The sequence below is a fragment of the Pseudopipra pipra genome, chromosome Z, assembly GCF_036250125.1.
Source record: "Pseudopipra pipra isolate bDixPip1 chromosome Z, bDixPip1.hap1, whole genome shotgun sequence".
Lineage (NCBI taxonomy): Eukaryota > Metazoa > Chordata > Aves > Passeriformes > Pipridae > Pseudopipra > Pseudopipra pipra.
In genome coordinates, this window is record NC_087581.1 from 10503025 (window position 1) to 10515813 (window position 12789).

Sequence of the window (12789 nt, forward strand, 5' to 3'; positions counted from 1 at the left end):
AGAACAGCTTTACAAGTTTGCCTGAGCTGAAGCTGATTTCCTGCAGCACTCTAAAGTTCCAGTTTTCTTTAAAGAGCCAGTGCATCTGATCTTTTAAATGCTACACATAATGACATTCAATGAAATCAGTCTTTCTCAGAGGTGATCAGAGCAAGTTTTTTTAAATTATCAGAAAATACTTAAAGTTTCAGGGATCTCTTACGTTGAATTTTACCCTTCTCTCATCCTCACAAACACTCAACACTAAGCTTAAAAACAGAAAAACAAATTAAGTTACTATACTTACTCTTTTCACTTCCTCTTCTTTTGTGTATCTCAGGCAAAAATTAAATACTCTAAGATCTTTACAGTAGATAATTAACCTTTCTGGGTATTTTCTCAGCTGTCCAGTTAGAAGTTTCTTTTTCTCATCATAAACTGTAAAATTAAAAATCCCAAGTAAATATCAAAAAGATATTTGCCATCTGTTGATATAGTTGTACCTGTCTGACTCTTCAGAATTCTCAATAAACTATTTCAAGCCCAAGTTTTAGCAAGAGAAAACAACTATAATACAACACAGGTAGGCACACTCTTGTGTTAATATACTCAACCTTTTCTTTTAAACCCCTTAAATTACTTCATACAAGGTAGAAAACAAATTTGTAGCAAACCAGCTGCAAAGCACTCCTTGATTTACCTGAAAATTAAAACCAAGACCTCGTTTTAGATCTCCTTTAATATGTTGAAGATATCATGGATTTCATAAAACAAAGTTCCCTTAGACAAACAAGAAGTATTGTTTGGTAATTTGGTACCTGTACTGCTCTGCAGTGCCACTGTTCAAATGAAGTGAATACCTCCACATTTACAGGAATAGTTGATACACTGGAAGATCCTTGTGCACCAAACTTAAGAGACTTTTCACAGTACATTCTCTGGTTTGAATCATTGTATTTTGAAGGGATTGTTCTGTTTGTCCCAGCAAGATAATTAATCAAATTAATTCAATCAAATAAATTAAAATTAATTTGACAAGCTTGAAGGATCAGACTGGGTTCTGAGAGATTTCTTATCTGTCATTTCATCACGAAATATAACTGCAGCTGCTTGTTCTAGACTACCCAATCCTAGTTGCCAAAGTGACAAATCTATCAGTTTTCTAAAAACAATGTACATGTAAAAGGAGCGCTACAAAACACCTCAGAGGAGAAAGCTGACCTACCTCCATAGATTTGATCTACACATTGCAGGGTTATGTCATTTTCTCCTACAATTTTATTCTTAAATTCTGGTTCCTAGAACATAAAAAAAATATTCTTAGAAAAGTCACACTGCTAAGCAGTACCACCTTGTCACAAGTACATTAATATCAGCAGCACTTCTTATTCTTACAAGCTGTGTAAGGCAGAACACTGAAAATAGTTATTAAAATACAAACAGATGCAGGTTACACAGACATAGTTTGTAAACTGCAGATACAGTTTTTTTAAGTCTCAGCCATGCTTGAAATGTAGACAGAGATTTTATTTTTCCAATAGCTTCAAAGTATGTATTTCTATTGAGAGTCACTTTTCAAAGTAGAATCATCCCAGTAAACAGGAAATACAGTAACTTGATGGAATCCAAGCCCTTTTATGACAAGTTTCCTTGCTATGGGAACCTGGCAGGAAATACAAAGTCTCTTAAAAGAACAAGCATCCCAATAATATTCCAACATCATAGCCAGATTTATCACTGGGTAAAGTGAAGACACACACAACCCAATTATTACTGTGTCACCAAACTTGAAGTGATTTGGAGATCCCTCCACTTTTATCATTCCACAGGTTCAGAGTTAAAAATGGCATTTGAGCGATGCTACAATTAAACATGGTTATGTAAAATATTATTACCAAAAGGCTGATATATACACTACATCAGTAAATTATATTTTGCTGTGAACAGAGTTAACCTTATTCACGTTACTTCCAGGTCTGCAGTACTCTGCATCAGGTGGCTAATACTGAACTTCTGTTAAAAGAAATATAGTTGACTTGGCATACTATAAAATCAAGGTCTAAAGTTAGTGGTAGAACAGAAAGTAGTATGGTCATTACTAACTTTCCACACTAATTACCAACTACTTCCACATCACTTGCAATTTATGCTAAAAAACTCCAAAATTTGTTTTAATTCCAGAAGGTCCGAAAATCTGTATTTGGCTGCAGAAGCCTTAGTTTTAATGCTTAAACTTTGTGAAATTTTACCCCAAGAAACTTCTGACTACCATCAATGTGTGCTAATCATATTATTCTCACTGTTCTTCACTGTTGAGATCATCTTGCACTCAAGAGCCACATACCAGGCTCTCCTGACACTTTTATCACCTAAATGGACCAAACTGTTTCAATGCTTAAGCATATCAAAAAAGGTGTGGCATTATCTTTCCCCCTTCACAGCTCAATTTGAGCACCTAAACCAAAGGAAACAAGACAGAAATAATTTTTAAGATTTGAGGAGCTTTTAGCTTATTCACTGCTCTGCAAGCTCAACAGCACCAGATTTTTAAATCTTTTCAGTAACACCTGACTTTGAATGGAATAATTCAGAGCCTTAGTGAGCCACACAAGTTATCTGGAGCATTTCCACTGAGTACTAGCTTATTCAGTCTTGTACAGCCCTGAAGTAATTCTGCAGATGTAGCCCAAGTCAAGTCAGACAGATGTTATCCAGTACCAGAGCCATGTTTGACACTCACACTTCCACTACTGCTACCAGACAAGGAGTTAGAAATCAGGTTTAAACAAACTGTTGATTTAATTTTCAAAACAATAGATTCTTTTAACTTAAGCTTCATCAACTCACAAAAGTTATAAACTATGTCTAAGGTAAGTGTCCACATTAAGCTTGCATTGTTTTTCGTTAAAATAATCATTAGAGCTTGAGGATGCAGATGCAGATTAAAGTTACTCTGCATGCATTAGAACAATTTATAAACTTATCTTTCCTTTACACAGGGATGCAAAAAAACCCCAATATGATTATTTATTCAGAAACACTACATGCTTTAGAGCCTGTTTGGTCATAATTAGAAAACTTGCTTTCCTACATTATCATCTGAAGCAGAATCATCGTCAAGGAAAGAAATCTTGAAGTTCGTGCACACGAGTTTCCCGTAGGTGCCACGATTTGATCCATCTTCTTGCATGTACTTGTACACTGTGCTTGCTTCACAAAGCAGCAGTTCACCTGTACGAAAGAAACACCAACTTGCAACATAACTGACATTTATAAGTTAATTGTTTCAGTTGTTATCTTAAACTCAGCATTAACTTCCTGACAGCTTCTCAGAACTCATCTGAAAATATTTCATCACTGTGACACAAAACCACTAAGAGGCAGCTCCTGAATCAGCACACTGAGAGCCTTCCAGGTTATTCACACTACTCCGGACAGCCTGAACTGCAGATGCTTAGGAGTTCTGTAACCAGAGGTGTCTCTGTCATGGCCTACTCCAAGTGGCAGAAGAACAACACACAGAGTTGCAAAGAACAACCTTGCCAGTGTGTACTTGAAAAAAAACACAAACGACAACAAAGAGTATCCGGTCAATAAACAAGTTAAACTCTTCCAATTTTCCTTTCTGTTAAACTCTAAGAATGCTGAAACATTTGAGTTAATTATTTCAAGTTCATCATGGTTAATTCTTCATAACTTTGACTGAGGACATTGCTTATTTTGCAGGTCCCAGGGCTGTTTTAAAGTTCTCAAATGCAAGTTTGCATAAATAATGGTCAACAAAGATCTAGTCTTAGAATTCACAGGAACTGAACTTCAAGTTTAAGAAAATAAAGTTTTAATAGGTAAAATCAGACAAACTCTTGGTCTTTCCTAGAAAGTGCAAGAAACTTAATACACCAATACTAGTTTATTGTAAACTGTTACTGATATTTTGTCTTTCCTGATCTTGGAAAACATTTTTTAAAAAGAAATAATTGTAAATTAAAAAAAAAAAAGTCTTAACAGTAAATTAGGCATCAAAAGGCCTAAGTAACTCGCAGTAGAAGCAAAGCAACTAGAAAGTTTCCTCTAGTTCTTGTCTTCAGTTCCCAAACAAAAAAAACATGTAACATACAACAGTTACCTGGTAATAAGCGAGGATTTACTTCCTTTTCTATGGGTTCCTTTATGTGTATTTCCTAAAGACAGAAAGAGTCATTATTACTTTGAATTATTACCTTCAACACATGCTGTAAACAACTACACTCCCCCTCTAACACACACACCTCACATTCTAGCAAATAGGCAAATTAAAATTAAGGAAAACGCCTTCTATAAAAAAGGAGAGTAAGTTTGCAATGTGATCCTTCTACTAAATGTCAGTAGTCTATTAGCTAAATAATTAAAGTGGTTTGCCACCCACAGTGACAGTTACATGCATTTCTGACCACACACAAAAAAATGCATTATTTGTGTAAAGAACAGACAAAAATAAAGCATTAAAACACTTTAAGTTCTCTCAGCACATCTGAATGAATAAGCACAAACTTAGTATTACAACACCATCTCCCAGAATTCATTCATAAGCTTTGCCACATATGACTCACTATTTTTTCTAATGCATCCTTCACAGTTTTTCAAGGTTCATCCATCACTACCTGTTTCTGATTTTCTTACATGTTTTATTTCAATCAAAGCACAAAAAGTTACTTAAACAGTACTAACACAATGCAAAAGGGACTTCAGAATCTCAGAGTCAAGAGGTAAAAACCAGTGACAGGATATTCTTTAGTTTGGACCTAAACTGCATAAAATGAACGTTCTCAGTATCACTTATTCCAGCCTCATGGCACTGATAGTTGGGCTAAAATCTCCAGCCAAAAGACTAATAAACTAGAGGACATGCTACACCCTTCCTGCTCAGCCAGTTCAGAACTTCCTCCTCCAAGTCCAATCACTTCACACGCATTGGAGTCTTTCTGGAAAACTATTAGTTAACTGGAAAGCCCCCCGGGGCCACAGCAATAAGCAATCTAATTTTAGTTTGTCACCAGCATCCAGAGTCAGATACTGCAAATCAAGGCAAGCAATCAAAGGGAGATACAAGCAATAATAGTTTTGCTGGATTAAGTACAGAGAAACAAAAGCCCCTGAGAGCACAAAAATAAACCCCCCTGCCCTTCATATAAACACTTGCCCTCAACACTCAGAAGACTCAAAACAAAGTTTGAAAGTTGTACAGCAAAGCTAAAGCCACCAGGAAATCATGTCATGAGAACAGCAGAGATGTTCACGACAGGCTGAAAGAGAAAAAGGTTATAAAATGAAAATGGTGGTAAAGAAAGAAATCCATAACTACAGTTGGCAGCTAATGCAGAAAGCAAAACACAGTTTGCTACCTTTGACTTCTAAGAGTGGGCGTTGTACAAGTAGATTTTAATCAAAGTTCACACTTGTCAGCTAGAAAAATTACTGTAGCTTAACGTAAGTACTGCTGCATTCAGAGAAGATACGCACACTCTTTTCTTTCTCCAGTGTTGCCTCCTCACCACTCCTAAGCTAAACTTTGAATTTACTAGTGACTTTAATAGCCATACCTTATACAATCACTCTTTGTGTGCAACTACATGCAACACTGCTCAGAAATTGCATGCCAATAATCACTGCCACAGAACAGTAAAGCAGTATATTAACCAGGTAGCTTTTCCAGTAACTTTTACTTTGGGAGATATCATAAGGCATGTAATAACTACTGTTTCTGTATACACACTGCTTCAGTGTTTTAACTCATTGCCATGAGTACCATTTTGTGTTACTGTTGGCAGATAAGACCTGAGGAAAAAAAAAAATTGACCTCAAATAAGTTCTTTATGCTTACACGCATTTGCTAAAATGCAATGAAGATTTTATACAGATATCCAAGGCAATAATTTTGTACAGGTGCTTTGGGTGTTGGTTACAAGTTAAATTGGTTATCTTCTAAAAGGAATAAGAATTTTCATTAGATTCCATCAGAGCAGATTAGAGACCTCAGTCAAACAGTGAGACCACCATGTAAAATCCAGTTTTGCTTTGTTGACAAAACCCCACTCACTGAAGTGTTTACTATAGGCAGAATCCCTGTAACATTCAACAGCTTTCGAGAGCTAAGCCTACAGAACAGTTCTATTTGAAAGTCAACATTTATATTCCCATAATGAATTAATGAACATATTAAACACTAGGCATAGCTAGACTGCAAGCCATGAATGTTGCCGAAGAATCCATACTGTGGCACTCATTTTCCAAGGGAGGGTATTAAAACACATTAAATTCTAGTAACATTTTGTAGATACGTTTTGTATTTGCTCTTTTCAGGGAGAAGGCAAAGATCTTTAGGAAGATATGTTGTTAACTCACCATGAGTCTGTGCAAGTTGTGCAGGAAACCACATCTTTAGCTACCATCTCCATTCTGTTTCAAATTTTTTTTTAACATGTATTTAAGTTTTGGGGCAACACAGGTCCTACCACTAACTTAAGAGCCTGCTGACACTACAATTCATGCTGTTCAACATCCCTTTAATTAGTCACAGGTTCATAGTCTCCCATCCAGTTCTTTTATCCCTGGGTTTGTCTGATACATAGTGAGGTAATTTGGTTCATAAGATCAGCTGGGATGTATGTACTTGTGCTACATCTGGTTTTGTAGTTAGTGCCCATTGTTAGCAGAACTGGCTCATCAACAGGTCAGATGAGCACAGAAACAAAAGAAAGGGAAGCAGCAGGAGTAAATCTGTCCTTTTCCACAAGCTACTAAACACATTTGGACTTCAGGAATCTTCACCCTTTGACCATCTGCTGAAGCTAAGCATGCAAGCACTTTCCATATGTGACCACAGAAAGCTATGCAGATTGTAGAGAGATACTTCTCATAGATCTATTTAGATAGATCTGTAGCTTTCCTGTTCTGAATTCCCCAAGCAGCATTTTGTCACTTCTTACTCAAGATACAACACAGGAAACCCTACTAGCAGCCACAGCTAAAAGCAGACACCCATAGGACACCACACAAATGACGAAAATTAACTTCAGATACTATAGAGACAAAGACCTGAACTTTGCTGAGGGTTTTAGAAACTTCCTTCTCAGAGATGCTTCTCACTAGTGCACTCACCTTCTGCTACAGTCCTTTTTCCAGGCTCTAGAATAGTGGTAGGTATCACAGCAATGCCCTTTAATTATCAGTTGTAACAGTGCAGAGTACCAAATCATGCCACAATTTCAGGCTGACATAAGGCTGACACCTTATTAATTCATAATGCATATTCCTCCTAGCTAGTTCAAAGCAACTTCAGGTGATTGCCCTATAAAAACATGAAGTGCTAGGGAAAGGAGACACCATACTGCTCACAGATTCTCTGCCTCAACACGGGAGAAAAGACAATACAGAAACTGTTTTTCTTAAGGAAAGGCTCACCTCTTCTCATCTTGGTTTTTACCTGAGTATGAGCAACAACTGCACAGTTTGCAATACCCAGGGACTACATTCAGGTCTCCCAAAAACATACATATTTGAAGGGACTAGTGTATATTCCCCACGTCTGTCTGGGGAGGTCTTCCCCAAGCACTGAAGGCACATGTGAGGCAACATCAAGTTCAGGGCAGCAAGGTCAAGCAGCAGATATGCTTCATTAAGAGGGTCCTAACAGCTGGAGCAGGAAAGGAATCCCAAGTGAGCCCTGCTTTTTGTCCTACAGCCTCACTACAACTGAGAGCAATTCCTCTCACTCCACGTGGAGGTAAACAACTGTGTACAGGAGATATGTAAAGAGAGAAAAACACTACCTGCATGCTAGAACACAGACCTTGTTAGAAAATCTGGATATTTGCTTTTCAATCAGTATTGCAATATATATATAGAGAGAGAGACAGATACAAGTCTGTTGACACTGGATGTTGGTCATCACTCCCAGCAGAGACCATGCATACAGTCTGCTACTGCAAACTGTATGCCGTAAACTCTGAACCCACCTCACCCACAGTAATGCCTCCATTTATCCATAGCTGGACATTTGTGCTAGAGGTAGTTCCAACAATGAAAAATAAGATTTTTAGTAAACATACCGAGAAAACATGTTTCTGAGATTCAAACAGTAAAGTTATCACTTTCAGGGTATCAAGAGTGTTGGCTGAAAAGTACATTCTTTCAAAGCTGACAGCAAATAGTAGAGCTGTGAGGACACAGGATACTTTTGTGTTTTTATACAGTTTTCCAAAAGTAAGCCCTGCATGGGGAAGCTCTACATCATGGTGAGGTTTGCTATGAACATCTGCTTTTTTTTCATATTTACTTCATCAAAAGACTAAAAGAGGGGTGAAAGATAAATGTATAGTTAAGAAAGTTATCAGTTGTAAGAGTCAAACTGCACTGAAATACTTGCAAGCTAGTTGTGGTGCTCCAACAAACAACGTACAGCGTTCCTGAGTAAAATAAATCAAACTTGTGCCTGACAATTCCACCTGAATGTCACGCAAAAAAGGAAATACCTGTGCAAATGCATAGCATATACTTTGTATTCTGAAACAAACCATATTAAGTACTTGGTATTTTCTTTATTGGTCACACAAGCCTAATCCCATGTTGTATGCCATACAATCCAGAGAATATACTTACCACACTTCAATAACATTGCTGAAAATAATCTCTAACTGCTTGTTTTCCTTCCTTTCACTCCATTATTCAACAGTCCATTAGATCATAGCGCGTGTTTTCCATGTCCGTTTCATCTCTTATCCTTTCCTCTTTCCTTACGTTGTCCTGTCCATCCCCTCTGACATCAGCTCCTGGCTTCCCCCATGTCAGCCCAGCTGTCCTGTTCAATAACTCCTATTCCATATACTACTAACCCTTTAATGACACCATTCCAGCTTTGAAGGAGCATTGTGCTATTTTAAGAGTGAATACTACAGAACGCACAATATTGTACCAAGATTTACAAGCAAAAAGTATTTGCGGTGGTTATGAGCTAAAAAATGTGCAGGATCTGAGAGACAAAGCACAAGAGGTATGAAAGTTACCCTCAGCAGTCTGTGGTGTACTCCAGATTTCAGGGACAAGCAGCATGGAGCAGAACAACCTCTTTTAAAGTTTAAGGGCTAACACATGAAATAGCATTCCATAATAATTAACATGAAGGATTTAACTCTAAAGAATGCATGTGCACAAAAATCAACGTTAAGCTTGAAATCAAATTTAATATCTACTTTTTTATCCAAATTAAGATTTTTTTAGGAAAATATGATCTACCTTGTTTGCCCTGTAAATCCCCTCAGTTTCCAAAGTTTGAAAAGTTAGAAATCATGAAGTAGTGCAATGGTTCTTGTTTCTGTGTCTCCATAGACAAATATTCCAAGTCTATGATCAGACATGTCAAAACATTGACTTTATACCCCAGCATTCACCCCACTTCCTGCAGGGTAGCCAAGTCTGTCCTGAGGGGAAGTGTGTCATTAATATCAACATCCTACAGTCTCACTCTCAACAGACCATTGATTGATCTGTGGTTTCATACAGCAGAGCATAACTAGGTTATATTTAGTCAGATGTCAAAAACACTGCTTTTCCAGACATTCTGGGGTTTCACAGCAGAAAATACTTCTGTTCCTTTAATAAAGAGCATTTTCTTTTCACTCCTTACTTCCATGTGGTCATATATTAACATGAATAGTGTTCCTGTTTCTTTTCTTAATCAAACACACAGCACAGCTTAAAGCTAACTTAAATTTTACTTTTCAGAACATTGTCTAGTGTGTCCCTCAAGAATCTGAAGACAGAATAAAATAAGAGGGGCTAAACCAAAACTCAGCGCAGGCTGTTGATTTCCTTATTGTAGGGCTCCCCTAACCCAGAAGGGGCAGCTTAAGGTCTTAAACAACTTCCCAAGCAAACAAGGACAAGCCCAAAGAACCTGGAGGCTGTAAGCAAGGGGAGGCTACAGCATAACGCTAGCATATCGCTCTCTGTTGCACCATGGTTGACAGGAAATCTTGCTGCAGGTTAGAAGCACAAAGAGATTCAAGGCAAGGCTCTGTAAATTCAGCAAGAAGTCCACCACTAACTCCAGTGCTACTCCAATGATGTAAACTCAAACTCATCAAGTCCCTGTTACCCATCTTTTGACAGGACCTGCCAGAGGAAGCATCATGCTGAATAAACCTGCTGCCAATATTCCTCCCTGAGCACCTGGAAGTTAACACTACCTTGATCAAATTTCCCAGCCAACCAAACTATGTTCCATATACAAGGAATTGGGAATTCCCCCTATTCTATCAGTCTAGATCCATTTTAAAAACTCAGCTACATGAAAGTTAACTTGTACAGGAAACTCATGTTCAGAAAGTTATTTTTTCTTGGGTGCATACAGAATACAGTTCCTTGAGAGATGCTCACTTCTGCTTACTTTAGGATATTTAATCAACATGCTTTTTCTAGATACCCAAATAGCCTCACAGGTTTCAACATATATCTAATTTTTTTTTTTAATCCTCAAAAAAGCCACTAAAGTCTTCAGTTTCCTGTGTAACCATTAAGACAGTCATAGGCTGTCAACAAGAGCAGAGTGACACTTGCTTTACTTGGTACTCACATGAGACCTCAATTTCACTGAGTTTTTGAAGGTGCTAGCGAGACACCAATTCTTTGGCAGAAGTCACAACTGTAACACAAAGTTTCTGCTGCAAGAGTCCATGAAATTGTTAAATTTAAGTCTAAAAAGGAGAGGGCTAAAAGCAGCAGGAATACGTCAAGAGTTAATGACTGCAAGCTCGAGTGAATCAGGATATTTCATTAAGAGCTTCATCTTCCAATATTAAATACTTCTGTTATTCTTCCTGCAGCCATCAGGATCATATTTGAGGTGTTGCATCACTGCAGTTGAAATCAAGCTAAAGAACTCTTTATTAATTGATATTTTACTATTTTGCACTATATATATTTGACTTGTACTTTTCCAGACCAGCCATTTTTTCTAGCGAGCTTTAGGCATCCACCTCACTCATTTAAGTGGTGAAATATCATCCAGTAAGTCCAACAAGTCAAGTTGTGACCTTCACAAAATTCAGTTCCCTGAGAACTGAATTTTGTATATTTGTACAAGGGACTTTCCTAAGGTGAAACAGTGACGTCACACAGGGATATAGTGGCTGACTCCAGAAATATTTGTACGTATAATTTACACCCATTTTCGCTTAGAAATACAAGAAAGAGAAAACTTTTAAAGCAAACCAATGAAACTACAAGCCACTAGGCCTGAACAACATATAGAACCAGTTTTGCTATCACAAACTAAGGACCTAAGCTTTAAGTGGCACAGCTACTTTAGTTGTAAAAACTCTGCATTGTTTTCAGATCCAGTAAAAAATAAAAGCAGTGGACTTACCAGGGTCCTACCAGTGACAGACTGTACTAACCAACAAGATAAACAAAAATCTCTTCCTTAAGAAGATCTCATGAGAATCAAACAATTAAGAAGAACCGGTCTGACATACATTACAAAGAACTAGGAGGTGGGGGAAAAAACCCAACACATATGGCTCATTTTCATGGATTGGTTTAACTAGAAAACAGCTGTTTACCAGGAATAAGAATGGAGAAACACAGAATAATACTGACCTAATGCCATCTGGTAACAAGATGACCTCAGTAAACCGAGTCTAAGGTCACTTCGATCAAGCCGCCAACACAAGTTTCAATAAGTAAGTGCAAGGACAAGAGGGAAGAACAATATGAAGGTTGAACACAGAAAGATACACACAGCCAAGAGCTCTTACGGAGGGAGATCCAGAGCTTTCCAGCGGCAGAACTGAGAGCAAGGAGTTCACCGAGGCACAGCGCGAAGTGATGTTCAGGGACAATAAGAACAACAGGTTCGGAAAGTCCCACCTTACGGGACGAGCAGCCACAGCCCGACATCTGGTCCCCGCTCATAAAAACAACTCCTCTGACCAGCCAACGATATTTCTTAATATTTTTTCAGCTTTTTTTTTCACCCCCTCACCTTCGGGGCAGCCCCCGGGAGGCTCAGCCCCGCAGTCTCCGGCGGCACCCCCGGCACCGTCCCCGCTCCCTCAGGATCCTCCGCTCCCCGCGGACCCGCCGGGGCGGGAGGACCCCGCGGCCCCCGCCGTGTCCGCCGCGGCCCCGCCGCCCCTCCCGCGGCCCTTCCCCGCCCGCCCCCGCGCCCCCCGCACCTCCGGGCTGATGTAGGACACGAAGGACGGCTTGGCCGCCCTGGCCCCGCCGCCCAACATGGCCCCGGCCGGCGGCCGCACCGCTTCCCTGGGCTCGTCCCGAGCGGGGAGACAGCGGAAGGAGCGAGCCCGCCGCGGCGCGGCCAGGATCCGCATCACGGAGTCGACACCGCCCATGCCCGCCCACAGCCCCAAACTCGGCCCCGGCCCGGCCCCGCGACGGCCATTTCTGGGGCGCCGCCTCCCGCCCACAGCCCTCACTGGGCCCGGCCGCTGTCAGTCACCGTCCCCGGGGGTGGGAGGGCACGGCCCTGAGCATCTCCCGCGGCGTGTCCCGGGGAGGTGCAGGCGGCTCTTGCTTTGATCTGCTGGACGTGGCTTGGGCTAACAGGGGTTCCTCCTCCGCTGCCTTTTTGAATTCGGGGTAACCGCGTCCCTTTTTGCGTTGCTGAGAGGAGCGCCTGCCCCTGCCTGTGCCTCGGTCGCGTTGTCACTTCCACAGAGTCATAAAATCACGGAATGGTTTGGGTTGTAAAGGACCTAAAGCCCATTTCGTTCCAAACCCCCTTGCTATAGGCAGAGACACCTTCCACCAGAC

At 39.9% G+C, this 12789-nt stretch overlaps 1 protein-coding gene across 1 annotated transcript in view; it reads right to left on the reverse strand.

The window, feature by feature from the left end:
- Positions 1-12383, reverse strand: part of MTMR12 (myotubularin related protein 12) — a 32534-nt gene extending 20151 nt beyond the window's left edge. The window contains exons 1-5 of the mRNA XM_064642489.1: positions 12192-12383; positions 4106-4160; positions 3071-3210; positions 1205-1277; positions 287-417 (exon numbers count right to left, since the gene is read on the reverse strand). Of these exons, the coding sequence (XP_064498559.1) occupies positions 287-417; positions 1205-1277; positions 3071-3210; positions 4106-4160; positions 12192-12368 (576 nt within the window). The 5' untranslated portion in view covers positions 12369-12383. The remainder of the gene's footprint in view (positions 1-286; positions 418-1204; positions 1278-3070; positions 3211-4105; positions 4161-12191) is intronic.
- Between the last annotated feature and the right edge of the window lie 406 nt (positions 12384-12789).